We start from the raw sequence: 22,506 nt of genomic DNA on the forward strand, positions 1-22,506 counted from the left end.
CATTCTTGAAACACGTGGTAAAATACTGTGAAAAATGATGTACCTTTTCAATCCGCAGTCTGTGGACAACAGCCTCATGGTCTTTCCAAATTCGGTTCTGTTCACACAGTCGACCCAGGAGTTTCTGTGTCAGACCAACAACGGATGGTTACCACATATATTTTGCTGTATCCAGTAAAAAAACATAAAATGAAGATAAAGTGTAAAAAAATATATCTGTGTGAGTACACGCTTACAGTATCAGTCCCAAAGCACAAGGACATTAAACCTGTATGTGATAGCTGAATGTGTCACTTTTAATCTGCTGCTGCTGTAGTCTCCACTCTTCTGGTTTCAGCCACAAGAGAATTAGTGAGGTCGAACACTGATGTTGGGCAATAAGGCCTGGCTCACAGTCAGCTTTCCAGTCCATCCCTAAAGTGTTGGATGGGGTTAAGCTTAGCTCTGGGAAGACCAGACAAGTTCTTCAACAGAAACTGGGAAAACCCCTTTTGTTTATGGAGATGGCTTTGTGTATAAGGGCATTGTCATGTCCACACAGGAAGGAGCCAAGCATAAATTGTTGTTCTAAAGTTAGAAGAACCCTATATTTTATATTATTCTCAGGGCCATATTTTTGGCCATGTAGTTTATTTGAAAAAATGAGTGTGAATCATGTGGATAAGGGTTTGGCTGTGCTTATATGTCTGCTATCGGCATGCATTGTAGTGTCTCTTACACTGGTTTCAATCTCATTGAGCTTGAGTGTAGGATGTAACTCTCTGCTGTAGACATCATGAAAAGGAGGCACCTGTGAGAGCAAACATTGTACAAATCGTCTGGATGATTAAAATCAAGCAAACAGTTTACACACTAACTACACCATTGAGAGGAAAGCAACAGTTCAATGTTTATAGTAAGTTCCTAATTCTGAAGAACATAAAAGCTTCATTTATTCAGAAAGTCACCAAGATCAACATTTCCTTATTCACAAAGAAATAATTTCTCTGCCAATGAAGAAACTGTTATTTAAAAAAATTAGCTAGTAGTGAATATTTTCCTGGCTCGGTTTTCATCTTTTTTGAAGCAGATTGCAGGTGATTAAGTTTCCACAAAAAATACTGCACATAACATCTGCCATCGGTTAGATGGAGCCAGAAAAACCCAATAAAGTTATTCTTCAGCCTAAGATAAACAAAATGTTGGCATTCTGATAATGCATTTGTAAATGTCACAGAAGCTCTTTGGTGCATGTCCCAGAATGAGGAACTATGCTGAAATATATGAAACATCTTGAGAGTGTAAATAAGTGAAAAGAGTTCAGGGGAAAGTTGTTTCCTCTCAGCCAACCAAGCAACCCTCCGCCGAACCATGAACACAACTGTTACATCAACATTTACAATGTGTCCTCCTAAGAACTGTGATTGAATGGGAATGTGATTAAGGGAACATCATGTTGTATAACTTTCAGTATTATGACAGAAAACTGATGCCTGAAACCAAGCATGACAACAAGATGAAGGGATGACAAGATGAATGGGAAAATGATTGTACACACTTTTATGGACGCCAACTTAGCTAACATGTTTGAAGGGGTCAACAAGAATGTACACAGTAAGGTGAGGTTTTGGGTTTAGCAGCAAAAGATATACAGAAATGCAAGACTGCCTTTAAGGATAGCCCGTAAAAAATGATGCATTGTTAACTCGGTGTGTACGATTCAACATGTCAATAAAGACACACAGACAACAGTGTGATGCAGTCAGGAAGAAGCTATGATGCATGCCATTCACCCTCCCTCCGGAAAACACCTTTTATGGCCTAGTTAGTTGCTATTAGCTGTACCTAGGCTACTTCGGTATTAGTATTTTGGGAGTTTCTGCTTGTCTATGGTAGGTGTGATTTAGTCTCACCTGGTCAATTGCTCTGCTAAGTGCCAGGAAGTGGCTTGCACATCTCAAGGATATAAATAGTCAGTCCAGTGAAAGTATCACTCCAGTGTGTATTTGGCTTCTGGAGGGATACTGCACTACTTGATTCACCTAGAATAGACTAAGTTTTTTGTTCTTGCTTTTACAAGTTGTTATTAGCTGTACCTAGGCTGCTTCAGGCCATGTCCACATTACTCCGTGTCCATTTGAAAACGCTCCCGAGGTCGGATAAGTTTGAAAACTCCGGGGTTGCGTTTTCGTGTGGACGGTCGAAACCGGATAAGATTAGAAACGATGACGCCCACACCCGCGTTCGCTACTTGATTGGTTCTTAGCATTCATGACGTCTCCTTCCCTGATTCGTCACAATCACGTGACCCTTACCCGGAAGTTCACAAACAACAACATTGAATACCGATCGACTACCAGGTTAATTTAACATGGACAACTGATTGCAGGCGATGATGACCTTGTTGTCTTTACTAGCAGCTGTTGTGCTGTTAAAGTCTGCACTATTATGGAGGAAGCAGCGGTTATTTGCGTTATCGCGTTTGGTGTGAACACACCTTAAGGTAGGTGTGATTTAGTCTCACCTGGTCAATTGCTCTGCTAAGTGCCAGGGAGTGGCTTGCACTCCTGGCAGACAATGAGCAATCAGTATACTGTCCTTAAGCACTGCTGGAGGTTGGAAGCGTCAGCTTCCAAGTGTCGGGCAAACAAAGGCAACAGGGCGACTTTTTCAAGCCCAACTTCGTCAAGCAAAGACTTCTCGAGCGTGTACTTGCGGGTCAGTAATCGGTTTATATTGACTACCATGTGTTTGCATCCTATTAATAATTCTATTGATGTCAATAATTTTGTTTTCTTAAATGCTGATAACCCAAACGCGCTCCTTTTACGTGCCCAACAGCATTGACTCTACAAGCATGTCAGGGCCTTTGAGGCACATGGACACATTCAGACATGTAAACAGTTCCATTGATTGCACATTGAGAGTATGTGTTGGTGGACGTGTTCACACGTGTATTCTGCACATCTTTTCAGCACAGTTCACACAGTCATGAGATGGATATCGAGAAAAAAAAGTCCAAGACTGTTGCAGACGTGGGCAGATGAAGACATTTTTGTCACAAAGGCCGTCACAGAACCTTACAGCCAAGCAGAAGCAAAAAGTATGATGTGAGCTTCTGATGGAATAATGGAAAAGAATATCATCATAAATGTGTTTGATTGTGAGTGACAGTATGGGCCACATGGAAACAAGACAAGGACTGAAGAAAAGAGAGGCAGGCTTGGGTAGGCGTCTATACAGACCTTTGCACAGTACTACATTGGACGATAATGGACTAGCCAACACTTGCTTAGAAGTTCCCTAATTGGTTCCAAAGTCAAAAAAGCAATTCAAAAGAAAGTCCAGCTAGAAAATGGAATTACTAGTTAGGACTTAAGCCATGAGAGAAGCAGCTGTGGTGAAGTGATGCTGGCTGAAGCCTGCCTTTATGTGGTGGTGCTCTCTCCTCTCTTACTTGTACACAGAGCTTTGCTGTTGAGGATGAGCGCTCCACCATTCGGGTAACCATGCCAATTAAGCAGCTTTCCTCGAGCACCTGAAGATTCAGGTCAGATTATAGAGACCTGACAACAAGCTTGTGTAACTGGGTGACTGTAACAATACCGAAACTGTGTTAGGGTAAGCTAATGATGTTTTTTGAAAGGTACTTTACAGGAACGATATTTTTAAGGAAAGAAACAGAATAGGAAAGGAGACAGTAGGGAAGGAACCTCAGACACGGTCAATATCAACATTGACTAGGAAACATAGCATTTGAAATATGTAATTGCAAATAATAATGTGTGTTCATCTTCTTACCTGTTGGTCTAAGTAATCCAGGTTGCGCTGGAGCTGAAGATCTAATATATCCTCCTGAGCCAAGCAGCAGTAACAGCAACACACATGGAAATCACACAGACACATACTGTACAGATAGAAGGCTTGCGAGGAGACAGTGGTAAAGCAAAGCAAAGCTCCACAACCGATTTGTCAATCACACTGAAGGTTCACAGCTCCTGGGCAATGATTAACTGCAACACTGTAAACAGAAATAAATGGATTCCAATCTTTGACTAAAACCAATTCATTTCAGTGTTCTTGGGTCTTATTTATAAAAAATAAATAATTGAATCTCAAGTCTACATTGCTAGCTTTTTCTTGGGCTCCATCAGTCTTACTAAATCTTGCTCAGCAGATTGGAGTTTGATCAGTTGTCATCGAGATGGATTAGTTGGTGTTTTGGGATCTACGCATGAAATTTCTGTTGAATGTGGAAAGAAATGGCAATGTTTTTTTACCCCGGCATAATTGAACATGCAACGCTATATATGCTGTCACATTTCATCTTCAATCAAGTGGCTTGATGCTTACAGAACTTCATGGGATTGCTTGGAAGCCTTACATTCCATTGATCGTGAGTGACATTGGTGGAGCCCAGGGTGGTTGGTTCTGTCTGCCATTAAGTCATCTTTCTCTTATCTTATATGTACATTTACACACAAGCAGACTCATGCACATATGCACACAAGAGTGGTCCCAGTACCGTGTTAGAGATAGGACAACAGAGAGGAGTAGAGGATAGAAAAGGTCCAGAGAGTGATGAGTACATGGTTAGTACATGTATACAGATGTGCAGAATAAAGACCAAAGAAAAGCTACACATACGACTGTATTAAGTGCCATGATGTATGTAGACTGTGCCTACCACGCAGGACTGTGTATGACTATGCATCTAATCCAGTAGAAGGATATGTTTTACAGCACATTAGCGGCACATACCATTTTATTGTGGATGGAAGGGGATACAGGGTAGTTGTAGTGGTATAATCCTTGGCTTAAGGACCTCCTGTCACCAGGGTAGTCATACTGAAGGAGGGAGGGAAGGCAAGGAAAATAAAGAAGACAGGAAGGAATGGAGGCAAGTATGAATGAAAGTTGTTAGAGTGGCGTAAGATAAATAAGGTTATAGCATATATATATATATATATATATATATTAGTGTTGGGCAAGTTAACGCGTTATTATCGCGGTAACGCATTAATTAATTAACGCCGACAATTATATTCTCCCGCGTTAACGCAGTTTTAAAAATGTATTATCAAGCTGACATTTTTAACACAAAAACCGGGCAGCAAGCGGTGAACAGCTGTTTGTGTGTCGTCACTTCCTTCTGCTGCTGCTGCTCTCCCCCCCACCGGGTGACACGCCAGGTCCGGAACCCGCGTGCGATCGTCTCGTTACAGGATCGTGACAATATCAAAATACATATTGTCGTGTTTTTAAATAAACATATAAGCACGTGAGAACAAACTGCTCTTAACTGCAACTCTTTATTAGCTTAACTTCCACATGCTGCACGTTACTGCCAGGGTACAGACTACAGGTTCCATGCTTCACCTATATAACAAATACCACACATATTACGGTAATTGTTTGGAATATGTATAATAAGCATATCATTTAGTTATCGCTACTATCACTACTGAGAAAAAATATGATGTAGATCGGTTTGCAGTTTTCAAGGTGTATATTTCAAATTGCATCTCTTACACACATGAAGATAAAGTTATGAACACCGGCTGAATATCTATGATCAGAATCATTCTAACTGTATTATAACTGCTACTGTGTAAAGAGAATACTGCTGTTAAAAAGCACCTTATTTGTTTAAAGTGTTTGCAAATCAAATGTTATTGCACTTTTGTTCATAAAGCAGTACCTTTAAAATAAAAGTGCGCAATACACTACTTTTGAATTCATTATTGAACTTTGCGCATTGGATTAATGGCGATTAATCGCAAACAAATCATGCGATTAATCGCGATTAAAAATTGTAATTGTTGCCCAGCACTAAAATATAGAGGATGAACACTGCTCTCTGCGTGGTCTGCCCTGAGGTGCTTGAAGCAGGCATTGTGAAGATCTGTAGCAGCAATGAGGACGGGACATGACAGGCACTGACTAGATTCTTGAAGCTGTGGGAAATTGCTGTTCGCTGAAGAGAAAAAGTAAAGTAGACAGCGGTGTGTGCTGACTTAAATACTGTGGGGTTTGCATGTAATAGGGTAGGCATGTCCTGATTGGTCGACGATGCAAAAGCTAATTTTGAGTAGGTGAATGCATTCTTGTGATAGGAGGAGAGTATTACCCAGAAGAGGGGAGAGCCTGTGTGAGTTAAAACTGCTCGTCATTGTAAATGAGGGCAACCTCAGTATAAATACCTCACTTATCAAGTATAAATAAAGGCCTGAATATGAAAACTAGACATTAATCTCATTCTTTATTTCATTTTGCAGACAAAATATTTTTGTACTGCAAATGGTTATTTATGTCTTTTTAGGTCTGTATTAATTTAAGCATCGTTGACACATTTAATTTTATTTACTTTCTGAAAATCAAAACCTACATTCAGTATAATTATCAGTGAAAACAGGAAAAAAGCTTTTTCCCCTGAAATTCTGAACCCCTAAGTGTCACACATTTTGGAACAAAAACTCTGAATAATGGAGTTGTGGTCTGTTTTTGTGTTGTAGTCTGTTGTTGTGACAAAGAAATTGTCAAGTTGAAGAGGTGCTTAATTTTTGTATAATTCTATAAACACGAATGCTCATCGTTTTACCTTTGGTGAGCTGAGGGATCTCCTCAGGCTGTAGACGGATGGATCAGCATAGATCACGTCATCCCTCATCCTCGCTGGAAACCGATCAAAGCGGGCAGACGGGGATCGAGCCGGCGAGGCAAAGTTGGGTGGCACCGGTGAGTAGGGTCCTCCTGATGATGGCGATGGTGACCTGGGCACAGACCTGGAGCGTGGTTGGATGGACAGACGTCTCATGGATGCTTCCATTCCCCCATAGTACGTTGGGCCCCATTGGTCCCTGGGCATTGGAGGTTCATACAGCTGATGGGGTCGGTCTCTTAGCGAGTGACGCTTCTCCTCGACAGTCCAGCGTCGGTCGTATCCCCCCACACCAGAGACAGAGCAGATACTGTCAGGTCGCACCCCCGGTGGGTACAGGGGGTACTCCTCCACATACGGGGGGCCACCTGGGTAGCCATAGCAGTCACCCGAGAACCCGCGGTTCACTGGGTAGTAGCAAGATGGGCTGGAAGTCATGAAAATAGAGGGTAATAACTGAGGGTGTTTAATTAAACCAGCAGCAGTGAAAAAAAAAATATATATATATATATATATAGTGTAGCTTATATATTTTGTTGATGAAGGCAAAGCTAAATTACAGAATGAAATTATGCATGTCAGGGAGGCTGTATTGTAACACACACTTGACCTTGATAAGACCTTTTTATTATAATCTATAACACATTTCACCTTGAATAAATATACCCTTTACACTCGTTTATTAAGCCACTTTACGAACCAAATACTCCACACAAGGAATTTTAACTTGCTGGAAAGACGTTTCTGAGTCTTAGGCAGTGGAGGTGCAGAGCTTTGATAACATTTCTCAATGTTCCTGCACACCACGAAGATAATGAACACTAATGAGGGGGTTACCTACACGCACCTACTGAAATGATCAAACAAGTAATAATCAAACAATACTACAGCAGAACCATACGCGTTGTTACAGTATCCCCATGACCACCTAAGCGTCATCCTTAAACTAAATGCAGAAACCACATTGAAAAAGATGTGAAAAGAGAGACGTGTGTCATATTTCTCCTCTTCTCCACTGATCTACCTGTTGATGTCCTCCTGGGAGGCCATGACCCGCCGCTGGTTGACCCACTGTTGCAACTGGACCATGGAGGTCTTCCTCTGGGCCACCCTCTCTGGAGCCGTTCTGGGCACAAAGCCTCTCCTCAGCACCACGTTATCCTGCTGCTCCCTGTGGTCATTTGATGGGCCAACACCCCCCTCTGGGTGTCCCTGGGGGGCACAATGTTGACTGTGACTCCTGGATGGAGGGGGTTTGCTATTGCTGTTGTGGGGCATGGTGTTATGACGGCCATAGTTCGTCCAACCATTTGGATGGTGACTTAGGTGAGAGGCATCGTCAGGAGCAGGTCCTCCCCCTTCATCTTCACCTTCTCCTCCACTTTCTCCTCGTCTTTCATCATTGTTTTTTCCTACTTGATCGGCGCAGGGGCTAGAGGGTGTGGGTGTCTCAAGGCTGTTGACCCCATTGATCTTATGGTTGGAGGTAATTTCACTGTCAGTGTCATTGTGTGTTTGTGTATGAAGAGGCTGCTGTGTTTGTAGGTTAGGTGCCTTGGTCATCATAGTGTGGTTGAGATCTGCCATGGTGTTCATTCTATGAAATGTGGCGGGAAAAGAAAAAAAGGCATGAGGATAGATGAGGCAGTTTTGTTTTGTTCCAAAATGATTACAGAAGCAGACATTTATTTTAATACCAGAGAATCTCAACAGGCCAACATGTTTGTTTATTTCTCTTTTTAACCAGCTTCAGACCAACAAACAAGATGATCCATTGTTGCTTACTATCTTTGATCTGGTTGGTGTTCACACTGCAGGTAAAGCTGGACTAATTAGCATCTTCAGCAGTACTTGATCTGAGCCAGTTCTCAAGCATGGCCTAGGTTAGAGTTCTGTCCACTTCATACTGTTACTTATGGCTCACTTTCTAATACACAAAGGATATATAGTTTTGGTTGGTTTACATGGGTTCATTACCATTGGCAGCATGTGCACCATGCTACAGAGCCAAATGGCTAGATACATTTGTTCTGAATTTTGTGACAAGCTATTCACTGTTAACAATTTGCTGTTTTTATATTTTTATTTTTGGGCATGAAAAAAAAGTATTAAAAAAATATATTTTTCAAGTAACCCTTCACAGTTGTTCAGCTTTGTAACTGGTAAGAAATCAGTTGCTTGTTAAACATATTTTGAGATGTGGACGTATGATGAACGGGAGACATAATGCTGGTGTAAATACCATAACACAACTCTCATATGAGTGCATTGTTGCCCATTACATACATTGAATGCATAGTACCTTTAAGATATGAATAGCCCATACTAGCCAATACAATACTGCCATGGCTGGACATATTGGACAGCCAATCAAATAGATTGTCCATGTGTGTATATGAGTGGGAGAACGGCACCTCTGTGTTAGCTGAATGTCGACCTCTGCAGCTTCGCTCATGGCTCTAATCCATTCTTCCTGTTCCTCATGGCTGTCTGCGCTAAAGTAGTATGTCCTGGTCCCAGGGTGCTGCACCTGCATGCAAAACACAACAGGACCCTTCAACTCCCCGTACTCACCCTCCTCCTTCTCCAACCTCACCTGCAGAGGGAGACAAAACACAGAGATGCAATACATGAGTAGCAGTCTTAGACCCATCAATCAAGTGATCAACATCCCATCACCTTCATCGCAGAAACTTGATCTGCTCATGCAATGAAGAGGCATGATATTAAAGATGTCAAGGTAATTCTGGTTTATTATTATTGGTAAACCACTTTATTTGGATTATTTAGTTATGTGAAAGATTGTAAGTGACATGTCAGGTGTACTCAATGAATCCACAACTGCTGTAAAGTAAGTCAAATGGATCAAAGTTCAAATAGGAACTGTGTCTCTAAATTGTGATGAATGCCTGCAATAGACAGTTTGAAGGTGTAAGGACTAACAGGTGTTGCATGCTATACAGATTAGTGATTCATGGTAATAAACTGTAGAACTGCAGGGTTTGTTTCCAAGCTGTCTGACTTCTGACTGCTCATGCTTCTTTCCAAGCAATGCCACCGTGTTCCCAGATCCCAGCAATTACCTTGGTGAGTACAATATTGCTGTTCCTAATAAAATGAATGGACACAACTAGTGTTAAAGTAAACCAGAATTATCCTTTAATTATATCCATGCACAATTCCCCATGGTCAACTGTTTGTATTAAATATACACTCACTTAAATCCTTATATATCCTCCCAGATCACTTCTTATGTTTTGAAACTCCAGCTAGTTCACAGTTGAGTTTTAAAACATTAGTGTTTGCAGTGGTAGTACTGGTTACAACAACACAATCACAGGGTGTACCTCTGAACAGCAGATTGGACATGCAGACACTAACTAAATAACCCAAACATGAATCCTTATGTATCCAACAGTCATGCAGTACTGGAGCTGTAATGATGCATTCTTAAAGGCGGGGCAGTTAATAAAAAGAATGAAAGACATATCAATTGTATATCTACTGTACCTTCTAACATAAAAGGAGACAACGATGGGCCAGCAGACCTCACAGGGGTGGACAAAGGTGGGAGGAAGATTAGACAATAAGTGGGATGACAGGTCACTGCTGGTTAGCATGGTGTTAGAGCCGAAACATGTATTCTGTAAGGCAGTGGCCGGCTCTTGTTACAAAATGGCTAGGAACATCTGTAGGCTCTAACCCCTGTATGTCTAAAACAAAGCTACTGTGACCCAATTGATACAGAAATGCAAAAAATATTAAATATAACAAACTAATAACAATCACAGTTGTACAGGAATAAATGCACCAACGATGCCACATCATAATGTAAGCCAAAACAATTTCAGATATATAGCACAAGAGGGCAGCACAAGCATGCTGCAAGTTGGACAAAGACACATTCACTGACATTTAGTAAGTATTAGCTTCGGCTTTGTCTCTGACTGATTCACCAAGTGACTAAAAGCCTCGACAAAAGACCTGAGATTAAAATGCCAATGTTATATTTAAAAAAAAGAATCTGCAGAACTGACAGTACACGAGCTTCAAACTGTTGGAAGATGATTATTTTTCCTGAAAGACTTGGTATGGGCTCAGTGTTTGCTTTGTACTTAAAGCCTAATTCTGAAACGTCAGACATCAGATGAATGTAGTGGAAGAAAAGACTACGACAAGTATGTGGGCATCTAGTAAATGTACTGAATGACCCTCTCTGCTGTATATCATAAATGACAATGATGCTTACATCCACCATGATCTAAATAATTACTTTATCTAAACTCCTGCTACTTGTGCATGTAGCATGTCTGTGCTGGGAATGGCATCAGTCATACCCATTCTACAGCCAAAGTGTCTATGCTACAGCCCAATTTCCTACAAACCAGGCTCAAAGGTATTGGGAATTACACACTTTATGCAACCTCACTTTCTGTATTTTGCTATTATTTAATTATTGGGGATCCTGTAAGTGTCCTGATGACCTGCTTTCTAGATGTGGTCCATTGACATCTCATCGCCTCCAGTTTGTATTCCTTAAACCAGGAAGTATATGGGTTCATCCTAAGAGCCTTCTCCTGTATGAGACTGAAACATGGAATTATTTACTGTTTATGCACTCAGTTCTCTTTTGCTATAAATCTTATTGTCTTCATAGTTCAAAAATCTAATGTGTGCGTGTGTGTGTGTGTGTGTGTCTGTGTGTGTCAGCGATGCTGTCACTTTGTTGACAGATTGGTTGTGACCCGCTGAGTGCAGCAGCAGTGACTGAAGATAACCTGTGTGTGTGTGTAGGAGGAGGAGCATACGGCCATATGACAGCAAGAGGAAATGATGTCACTGATAAACAGGAGTCACTTCCTTCCACGCTGGAGCACTCTGAGGCTCCTCCTCCAGCAGTGATGCAAGGTGATGCAATTGGCTGAAATGGCTCTTTAGTAAGAGGCAGCAGTAACCTAGCAACAGAGGTGGGTCTATGGGAAGAGTGTGTGTGTGTGTGTGTGTGTGTGTGTGTGTGTGTGTAGCCTCCCTCCTTTGTCCTTCCTTTGTTCATTCATTCAGGTAGTCAGAGGGAGAAGGATGAATGCAGGAAAGAGGAATGGTGACATATATCAGGATTATCTCTTACACTTCTCTTCTTTTGGCTAAGATCATTTACATTTTTTTGTCTTAAATATTATTTGAACAAAAAAGGAAGACAAAGTACAGAAGGCTGTTGAGATAAGAGAAGGGAGGAAGGAAGGGAAAACTAAAATAAACACAGAAAACCAAGTAATAGGAAGAGATGATTAGATTATTATTATGATTATAATAGGAAAAAGAAACTCAAAAGGGAGGGAGCAATGGAGCAAAAGAGAAGAAGTGTAAGGTAGAAAATAAGGACGAAAAAGATGAACAAAAGGAGGAAAAACAGAGAAAAATAAAAATAAAGTGAAGAACATATACATTACAGTGAGAAAAGAAGGAATTAAAAGATAGGGGAACAATGGAGGAAGAAGAGAAGGACATGATGTGTTCAAGATGCTTTGAAATGTCAAATCTGTTTTTTGGAAAGTGTATGATAAATACTTTTCTCCAGCTCACCTTCAATTAAGACTCTCAAAAGCTTCCTGTTGAGCTGCTAGATGTGTGTGTGCGCTGTCAGGTGTGCTGCACTGTCCTGGTCCATATCATAAGTGTTTGGTCAAAGGACATGTGTGTGTGTGTTGCTTGACAGGACTGAGAGGGATGCATTTCCTGATGACCTGAGGGCATGTTGGACTAGTCAGGTACTCAAAGTGTACACACAAACAAACACGCACACACACACACACACACACACATACACACAGCACTCTGTGTCATCTGTCGCCAGGATGTCACAGAACTGAGAGTTAACTTTCATGACATTGGACACTATGATATTCTCACGGTAAGACAGATAAATAGCACGAGATTTCTGTATGCCATTATTATCATTTTAGACTTGTCGTGTGTCACATCGTTAGCCCAAAACAATCGCTGTTAGGTTTAGGTGTCAAAACCACTTTGCTAGGTTTAGAAAAAACATCATGCTCTTGCTTAAAATAACTTCAAAAAAGGTCAAGTTAAATAAGTGCAGAAACAACATCAAAGGAAAACACAGCAACACTTTGGGACACCAGCCTCCTGGTTGCAAGTCCTGTGTTTGTTTGACCCATCCATCTCCCGTCCCGCCACATCTTATACTACGTCACTTATTCAGAGCGTAGCATTTTCCCGAGGATGCATTTACACTGCAGTCAGTACAGACTACAATGGCGTACAAATGACACCTTAAAAATGAACGGCGTTCATATTGCTCACAAAATGATGGTTGTGTCATTCATATGCCAAATGGTGAGAACTGGCTGTATTTAAAATACTTGTTACCGATTGGCCGACAGATGTCATGACTGTCTGTACCGTGACATCTTGAACGTTGCTCTAGTCAACAGTTTAACCATAATACTGACTCAAACTATTCTGTAGATCGTAGATGATAATTTACAAAAGTCTGCAGATGGATTTCCTTGATACACGCAAGCATTTGTTGTTGTAATAAAAGAGTTTGGCACAATGCACTTGATCGCGTAATGGCAGGGGATAAAAAAACATGGTTAGTCTTGCAACTGGGAAGCTTGCAGGCAGGCACAAACTCGTTTATCTCATTATCTTCAAAGTACACACGATAGATTAACAGCAACCCACAGCCTCAAACATGTCTACCTCGTCTAACCTCCGTGTGGAATGTGCTAAGTAACTACACCCTCGGATCACAGTGCTGAGCATCCCCTGTTTTTTACCAACTTGTGGATGTATACAGATGTTTTATTGACTGGGAAGGTGTCACAGATTTTAACATATACACTGATGAAAATCAGCAATCAAAAAGCAGCACGCAGTACCTACTGCAACAACAACTATGCTGACTCATACATGAATGTTGTATAACACTGTCATTTCAATCAGTGTTGTTAATCCTTTCCTCATCAATTCAGCAGTCATCTGTTAACTTAACCTTGAGCTATTGACTCTGTATGCAACTGTGCCACGTCTAAACTTTGCATTTAGTCTGAACACACCTTTTGCCAGAACTTTAGGTTACTTTCGTAAACATGAATACATATGCGACCCAATAAATTACACAAAGTAAGACAGAGACAAAAGCAAAGGGGACATAAGCAAACTGAGGAGAAGAACATAGGAGTGTAAGAGTGAGAAACGGAGGTCCAGCTAAATGTATATAGATTTGTGTGTGTGTGTGTTCACCTTATGAGTGATCCGGTCAATGGGTGAGTGAGGGGTGTCGATTTACAAATAAATACACAAATACTACACTATCGTTGGGGGGGGGGGGGGGGGGGGGGGGGGGGGGGGGGCGAGGGTGGCAGTGTCAGCTGGGCAGGCACCAGACCAGACCATCAAAGGAATGGCCACCGCACACAGGAGGACAACAGGTTAGGTGGGGAATTGTGTTATGAGATTGATTGGATTTATCATTAATGGGTGTGTGAGTGTGGGTGTGTGGGTGTGTGTGTGTGGGTGTGTGTGTGTGGGTGTGTGTGTGTGTGTGCGTGTGTTTGTGGAATGGGTCAATGAAGTCACAATGAATCCATCTTTCTTTAAATAAACTTTGAGTTTTGAAATTAAATGTTTGTATCACAGGAGTCTGAAAAAATCCTATTCAGTCACCACTGGAGTTTAATTGTAAAAAATACTAATATTAGTGTAGCCTGATCTTTACCTGCCACTGTGCAGAAATACCAGGTTTAAACACAATGAACAGACATGCACAAATAAAGGAACTACACAGCATTCAATGTTGATTTAGAATTTGAAATTGAATTTTATAAATGATTCTTCGAGCTTGCAACTATTCGGTTAAGACATAGAGTTGTCATATATTTATGAGTTTCATATTGCGTTTACTGATTGGGGGGGGGGCACTTCATTTACTCCGGTGTCCTTGCACCTTGAGTATTCCCCAGTCCTGTGTTTAGAGGAGCGACGAGCAGTGGACACTTAGGAATGTTGCTTCAGTCATGAACACAGGAACGGAGCGAAAGTAGCACAACAGCCCCTAAGGAGTGAACACTTGTCTTTTCACAGCAACCTGATAGTTCTGTTGAACTGTTTGCTTTCGGGAAGGGTGAGGCTAGGTTTGTGGTGTGCACCACACATACACACCCATAGGTGTAACCCTATGACTCTGGCTGTTGTGCCACAGTCACGCACGCATGCACGCACACACACACACACACACACACACACACACACACACACACAAGATAATAAAACAAGATTAAAAGCAGGTCTGGATTCTTGTCAGAGACACTTATCCTGCAAAGATACAGATCCAGTCAGAGTGATCGGGATGAAAGATAATCTGATTGTGAATTTATTTTCAGAACTTTCTGCACCTTTCTGTAACAACAGAGTTGTTTAGTATGAAGTTGTTCTTAGCCATACTAATGAAATCTGGTGCACACATCCTAAGTGTGAATTGCAACCACTTTGGTGATCCTCTGACATTAATAAATCCAGCATCATCATAAGGTCAACATTTCTATCTGTTCAATACTTTGGTTTATGACCAGATACCTCCAGAAATGACATTCTCATCAGCCGCCTAGTTTGTATTAAGGTCTAATTAGCATTAGAAAATATGAACCTGCTAACACGCTCAAATAAAATGGTGAACATGGTAAATAATACCTGCTAAACATCAGCATGTTAGCATTGTTATTGTGAGCACGTGAGCAGGCTGACATTAGCATTTAGTCTAAGCTCAGCCACGAGTGTCGCTGCAGACTTTTGTTGATGGATAGAAGTTTAGCCAAATGAAACGAACGAGTTACATTCCAAGATTTAAAAACAAAACCATTCCAGTTTAGACAAAAGTACCTGGATCAAAGAGGATCTACTGGGACTTCACTTTAACTCCATTCAAACAGAATTAATAATAAAGGATTATAGTACGTTTTGTGATCAAATTACTCCTCTCTTCATTCAGACCATTCATTTTTTCAGACAATAATCATACATGTACAACAAATGTGCTCTGAACAGGTTTGAATCACTGACTAGCTCTGATAGGCTAATCACCTAACTTCCCTATAAGTAAGAAACTCATCAGTTATGCTAATTGGAAAACCATGTCAGGTATTTTAGTGATTGATCATGTTATTTATAGGCCTATTTTTGCAGCCTAGGCTTGCAGAAGGGACCCTGAGGATGGAGCATGTCTTCCAGGACCATGTGGATCTATTTACAGAGTGTGACCAGTACGTCTTGGGACACTTTAGGCTACCAAGAGCTGTCCTCATGATGCTTTGTAGCTTGGAGCCAGCAAGGACAATGGAAGTCATTACAGAGCACAAGTATGAGGACCTTCCTCAAAAACGAATTTAAGGAAAAACTGGAGGAGATATTTGTGAATGGGGTCCTTGTTATTACTGAAAGGAATGATAGCTACGACAAGTGGGTTGTAATATACTGTGTTCATCATTAAGCACACATGGCTGTTTCTAGAAACAAGCATGACACCTTCAAATTAGAGAACAAACATTGTAGTAGTACATTGTGATTCTAAAAAAAAAAAAAATCATACGTGAACTGACAAAAAGAGAAGCTTGGATCAAATATGACTTGTTTTCTATTTGGAAAAGTTGTTTTTATTTCCGCCAGAAGACTACAGCCAAACCCCAGACAGCTGCTTACCCAGGCTGTAACAACTCCTTTGTTGAATGGTGTTGCACATTGAGTTACATCTATGTGCAGTTTAGACAAAACATTTTCTCTAATAAGCCATCTCATAATAAGTCAAGTTCATACTGTAGATTGAGACAGATAGCAGCAGGGTCGTAAACAGAAGTGGTTGGACAAGAATCACCAGACAGCTTTGAAGGAGGCATGCTGGGACAGGACCACAGAGAGTCTGAGCCCCACCTCTATGACACCCTGAAGCAGACGAATCACACGCTTGGCTTCAGCTGGCCAGCATACACGTTTCAACCAGCCGTCACTGTGAAATCTGTCCCGTACATACGTTCAGTATGAATTGTCTGCTGCTATGATTCCTTCACGTGTGGTCCTCCTCTCCTTGCTAAGCTGACAACACCTGCCTCTGATGGTGGCCTAGTCTTAACTAAAATCTGTAACAGCTCACTACTGCAGCACAAACACCTGATGTGTTGACTCCATACAGATTAAAGAGGTGCACTACATTATGGTGTACTGTTTGGAAAAGAGCTAAACTTTTGAGACATTGTACTGCAATGACCGGCAAGGCTCTGGATTGGCCAATCCTAACTTTTCAGAGTCTTGAAACAGATCTGTTATTGATCTCTATCAAACTCGACTTGAGTACATTTCACGATCGCAGACTCTTGTGTCTGGTATGTGACCCCGTTTCAAGTCTCAAATTTTCATGAACCCAGCAAAAACATAAATTTCATGTGAACATGATCCTGTGTAGTTTACTTTTGTGTCCTATTCTCTTTTAAAGATACATAAGAGTTCCAAATTACTTCTCTTAAAATACAGTTTTTCTAAACTACGTTGCTTTAAGTAAGACCTGGCCGGCAAAACTGTTTTTAAGCGGCTGTAGCGGGCTAGTCTTAAGAGAATGAAGATTGGTATCAAGTGAAACTCAACGACCTGATGAATCCATTGGTACCATGTCGTGCTAGCTTGGCTAGGACGGGGCTGAATAATGCTCCAGATTTTCGGAGACTTCAAGATATCTGAAGGAAACTGAATTTTATCCTACCCAAAAGTCTCCTCTTTAGACAGGGCCACTTCTACGCCACGCTAATCAAATGCAGTGTTGGTGAAAAAAACATTTTGAAAACAGTTGTTTTCATGCAGTATAAATGAATGAACAGACTGCATGAACAGACCTGCATAAATTGGGTGTGACTAGCAGCCATTTCATTGTAGTGAGACTATTTTTCAAAACTTGGCGTTACTGTGTAATGTACCTAGGATGATCACAGAGTCATGAAACATTCCAACCACAAACTACAGACCTAGGGAATTCAGGGTTCGTTCTCGGTATATTGACAATAAGGGGATTTCTGAGCAGTTTCCACAGAAGTGCTGACCATCCAACCGACGAAAAACCCGAATCTGGCAGAAATCTGCAAATGTGGAACGTTTTTGAAATCACAGACCGCCTTTTCGACGGTGTTCTTCAAGGTCTTGGTGTCTTAATGTGGTATATTTGATCATTTTTATGAATTCTCAAGTGGTAAAAAAAAAGGTAAAAATTTGCACCAAAGCTGAGTAAGTTAGGATACATGATAGAGCATGGGGAAGGCATCATAAACTTCCATCACACTGTTCTAAGCCCCTCTTTACTTTCACAATTTATTTTATCTTATTATTGCAATTATTATTATAGATAGAGAGAACTGATGGCAGCATGATAATCCACCAGTTAACAAACAGCCGACAAAAGAGCAGCAACAAGAGAGCAGAAGAACGAGTAAAGGGGATAACAATATACCAATGTCCTTTTAGAGAAGCACAGTATGAATACAAAGCAATGACTAATCCAAAGATCACATAACCAATTCAAATTGACCAATAAGATCAAGCAGGTCACCACAGCGTGGCAAGCTGATGTCCTCACAGTCAAAGTCAGAGTCAACACCTAAACAAACAGCTCTGTTGCACTGCTCCCAGACCAGCGGGATCTGAAGAGGGCCAAGTTCCACATCAACTGAAAATATGTCCAAAGATGTCGCAGTTGGTGATGGGCAACAGATGCAGGCTGTCTGATGAACACCTCAATGTCGGCCAGAGTTTCACAATAGATTAATTACATAACGGATGTGTCAAAACAAGTTGGGTATGCTATGTCGCATAAAAAACATCTAGTTAAAGACACCTTGTGTAATTTTCAAAACTATTAAAATGGTGTATAGTGGGGCTGGAGAGCCAGAGTCAGAATGTGGTTACCTTAGCTTAGCATTGAGACTGGAAGCAGGGCTCTGTCAACCTACCCAGACGTTTGATTCAAAGGCCTTGTCATAATCTTTAATGATTACTTTCCCATCTCTATTTTTATTTGTTTCCAATATATTTATAGCATTACTCTTGAAGATAAATTTAGTCTTTTAACTGTGCTGTATTTGCAACACCATGATTACTCATTTTAATATTAGACATTGATGTTTTTCAATATTAACTCTACAGTAGGATTGGAAGTGTCCAGTCAGGACATTAGCACCTTAATCCTTGGCAAGCTGTCTAAGAGTATATTTGCTTAGTCTATCTCCACTCAAGGTGTGCGTGTGTGTGTGTGTGTGTGTGTGTGTGTACACACAGTGGGTACATGCACTGGACTTTGCACCAGAGCTTGTACTGGGCATGCAAAGAAAGAGAACAACAGAAAGGACTAAATGTTCTGAAAAGTGAATAAAACTGATAACGACAGACAGTGAGTGCAGGAAGAGAAGAGGCACAGGGAGAGGAGGAGATAAAAGAGAGATGGAGACAGAGAGCCGTCACTGTGTGTGTGAGTGTGTGTGTGTTACATGCTGATGCTGAAGGGGAAACAAGGCTAACTTTCAAACTTATATAAAGCTTTACTCAGCAGTTTCAGATCCAGCTAACCTACATTACATCCTCATCGTCTCATCTTTATTCAGCTCTGACAAACAGCTCTGTTATGTGGTATGCTGTTGCTCCTCTGGAGCTGTTTGTCCCCAACTGTCAAAGCTGCGGATGTGATTCCTGAGGATCTGAGCAACACAGCCTAGATCTGTTTGTCAGGAAGAGCAATTATACAATTAATATGTTTTTGGTCCTTGATTGTCATTGCCTCCCACCAAACATAAACCTTGCAGAGAAGTCCCACTGTGCCTTTAGACTACAAGGATGTTTTTTATACTGGGACATGGTCTTGTCAGTGCTGTCGATGTTGGACATCACGGATATGATGCTAATAAATTGGTTGTCAACGGAAGGCATGATAAAAACCTGCATCAGTCAAACTGTTGATGATGACTGTTACCTCAAGCAGTTTGTTGTCCACTTCTCCCAAACATCTCAACTTCGTTAGAGCTCAGAAATAGGCAAAGAGAGACTGAATGTATGATCGACACCAATAACACATATGATGAACCTTACAGGGTTTCCAATTAAATGCAAGGGGATGGTTCTGATGCATTGTTTGTGGGAAATTAAAACACTTAGCAACATCATATACACAACATCAACATAAAGCAATATCTGATCAAAAATAAGGGAATGAGAATCTGATCAAACATTAAAACCCAGACTACAGGACGTCCACATTTAATGTAGCCTCCCCAACTGAAAACTAAACCATCAGTCCTTCACTCTGATGGGACTGAGAGACTCTAGTTTCCATGGGGCTCTTCAACTGTCATAAACAACATCATGTGACTCAGGCATGAAGCCAGTCACCTTCTATCAATCAACCAAAACCAAACCAACACCCTTAACGAAGCCACAGCGACGGAATCAAGGAACAATTTCAAACTTCAGTAGATCCTGCTTTTGCAATGAGTATTAACATTGCACAAAGACCAGTTTTCAATGGTTGCAGCAATGGTTCTTTAAGGACTTGCTTATACTCAGGAAAACCTACAGCCTTTCAAAACCACTGTTTTGGAACATCTCTTACACTCTTAAATGACCCAATGTGTTCCTACATAGAACCCATTGTTTACCACTAACGTATGAGCATTGAAAGTCATATGCACTCATTATGTTCCCCAGCACCCCAGCATGAAATGCAATAACACGTAAACCTCCCAGTACCCTCTGTCTCTGCGCCAGGATGTTACTGACCTTAAAGGCAAACTTGCGGGTGATGTTATCCGAAGGCTCCACTCCTTTGATCCGGAAACTAAGCAATGGCAAACTTCCTAGCACCGTGTCCTCCTTCTCATCTGTGAGGAGAAAAATGAATGTGTGAAAACCTCCTCGAAAGAATCAGAAACAGAATCTATGATCCAGGGCATGGCTACAACTAATGTATGAGAGAAATAACAATTACAGCCTGAGCTAGTTCATTCAACCTGCAGGATAAAAGACAGCAACACAGAGGAGGAGTGTTCAGAGCCCAAACATGAGAGTGGAATCCAAGCTGCTCTCCTCCCAGCGCACTCTCTGCTCCCACGGTGACAGCTTCCTAGAATAGATATCCATTATGGTCCGAGGGTCCCTGTGATAAGCAGCGGTAATGGCTCACACACACACCGGGATACAGCGGTGATAAATAGAAGGTCTGTAGAAGGAGAGCACCGGTGCTGACTAAATAATGGAAGGAGGCATACAAATTTCAGCAGTTTGAAAAGGAATACACTCCTCTCTCTGTGACCTCCTACCTCTTATTTCCCGAATGTAGCTCTGCAACGACACTCTCTCTACTGAGTGTGAGTGTTTATGTGTGGGTGTGTGACAGAGAGAGAGAGAGAGAGAGAGAGAGGGGGAGAGAGGGGGAGAGAGGGAGGGAGGGAGGGAGAGAGACGGAGAAGTATGGGGGAGGGGGAAGTGCTTGTGCAATCATACAATACCCTGATCCCTGCTCTGTGTGATTGTGTGTGCGTGTGTGTGTGAGAGAGTGTGTGTGTGTGTTTTGTGTTTGCGCAAGATAATGATCAGCCCATGTGACTCAGTGTTGCAGGAATCTTGGCCCCCAGCCAACTGTACCTGCTGCTCGTCTGCGCCAATGACACACGCACACACACATGCATAAAGGGACAGCAGGTAAATAGAAACACTTCTGCCTCTCTCCTGTTCATGTCTACCACTCACATTTGAATGATTTATTGATGTCTGTATTTATAGACTGAAACCATGAACATGCATTCAGTTTCCCCTGTGATGATACAAAGTGACAAGATGAAAAAAAAGACTTAATAATGATTTACACGTGAGGAGTATTTTCACAGGCGAAATTATATAAATCATATTTTTCTTACTTACTAAGAGTGAGTATCTATCCATGCAGATGCGTTTGGTTTTATTGGTCCAGCTTTGATATATCTGCCACCAACTCAATACAATGGAGGAGAATGTTATTTGAGGTACTCACAGTATTAAGACATGAAGTAACACTTGATTTTAACAGCTGCACTACGCCATTAAAAGCGGTATGTAAACAATTAATAAATGTTTTTAACACCCTTTTTTTGTGTTTATTGATAAAAAGTCAACAACTCTCTTTTAATTTCAGACCTAGCGGATGAGAGAGAGCCCTGACAACCAGGCAAAAGGACCCATCATTGTTTTGTTTTTACTCGTTGGTTCCTTTTTCGAATGCACCTAAACCGGTAGAGCCTAAGCAACTTGCCAGTACCAGGCTCACCACAGCAGAACAACAGCGCCGTCTGCAGGGGAACTGCTGCAATTTGCAACCGGAGTAGCAAACCTTTCGAGTAAAAGGAGAGGCTCACCAGTCATCCAAAGGTTACTGGTGAGCCAAGCCTTCCTCTCCAAAAGGCAATCTCACACCTTGCTCCATGCCCATGTTGCAACTACAAAAATTCCTAACCTATAAAACCATTCAGCAGGAGTCCCTTCCCCAACCCATAAACACAAGTGCTCTCGATTGACCACTCTGAAATTATGATACAGAACATTGGGGCATGTTGTATAATCACCACAAATCTCTAACATTCATAATCCACATATTGACTGGTGCACAGGCTCCATTTTTCAATGGAACAGCCACTGACATAGCCTTCTGACCAGAAGCTTCATACCTGTACCCTTTTCTCACGCAAGCTCACTCCAAAAGAACACAACAATGACATGGCCAGTGGCGGCTGGTCAAGGTGGGGCCTGGCCCCAGTCCAAAAAAAGAAGAAAAAAAAAGAAGAAAAAAA

The 22,506-nt window shown here is 41.4% G+C and overlaps 1 protein-coding gene across 1 annotated transcript in view; it reads right to left on the reverse strand.

Annotated features, from left to right (window-relative positions):
* The window catches only part of plekha6 (pleckstrin homology domain containing, family A member 6), a gene marked incomplete at its 5' end in the record, with an annotated part of 47,371 nt that extends 25,223 nt beyond the window's left edge, over nucleotides 1-22,148 (reverse strand). The window contains 10 exons of the mRNA XM_079186282.1: nucleotides 44-124; nucleotides 719-790; nucleotides 3,781-3,834; nucleotides 4,741-4,827; nucleotides 6,581-7,067; nucleotides 7,665-8,237; nucleotides 9,055-9,236; nucleotides 20,465-20,565; nucleotides 21,004-21,054; nucleotides 22,133-22,148. Coding sequence (XP_079042408.1) covers nucleotides 44-124; nucleotides 719-790; nucleotides 3,781-3,834; nucleotides 4,741-4,827; nucleotides 6,581-7,067; nucleotides 7,665-8,237; nucleotides 9,055-9,236; nucleotides 20,465-20,565; nucleotides 21,004-21,054; nucleotides 22,133-22,148 — 1,704 coding nt within the window. The remainder of the gene's footprint in view (nucleotides 1-43; nucleotides 125-718; nucleotides 791-3,780; nucleotides 3,835-4,740; nucleotides 4,828-6,580; nucleotides 7,068-7,664; nucleotides 8,238-9,054; nucleotides 9,237-20,464; nucleotides 20,566-21,003; nucleotides 21,055-22,132) is intronic.
* Between the last annotated feature and the right edge of the window lie 358 nt (nucleotides 22,149-22,506).

Source organism: Pholis gunnellus, assembly GCF_910591455.1.
Source record: "Pholis gunnellus genome assembly, chromosome: 3".
Classification (NCBI taxonomy): Eukaryota; Metazoa; Chordata; class Actinopteri; order Perciformes; family Pholidae; genus Pholis; species Pholis gunnellus.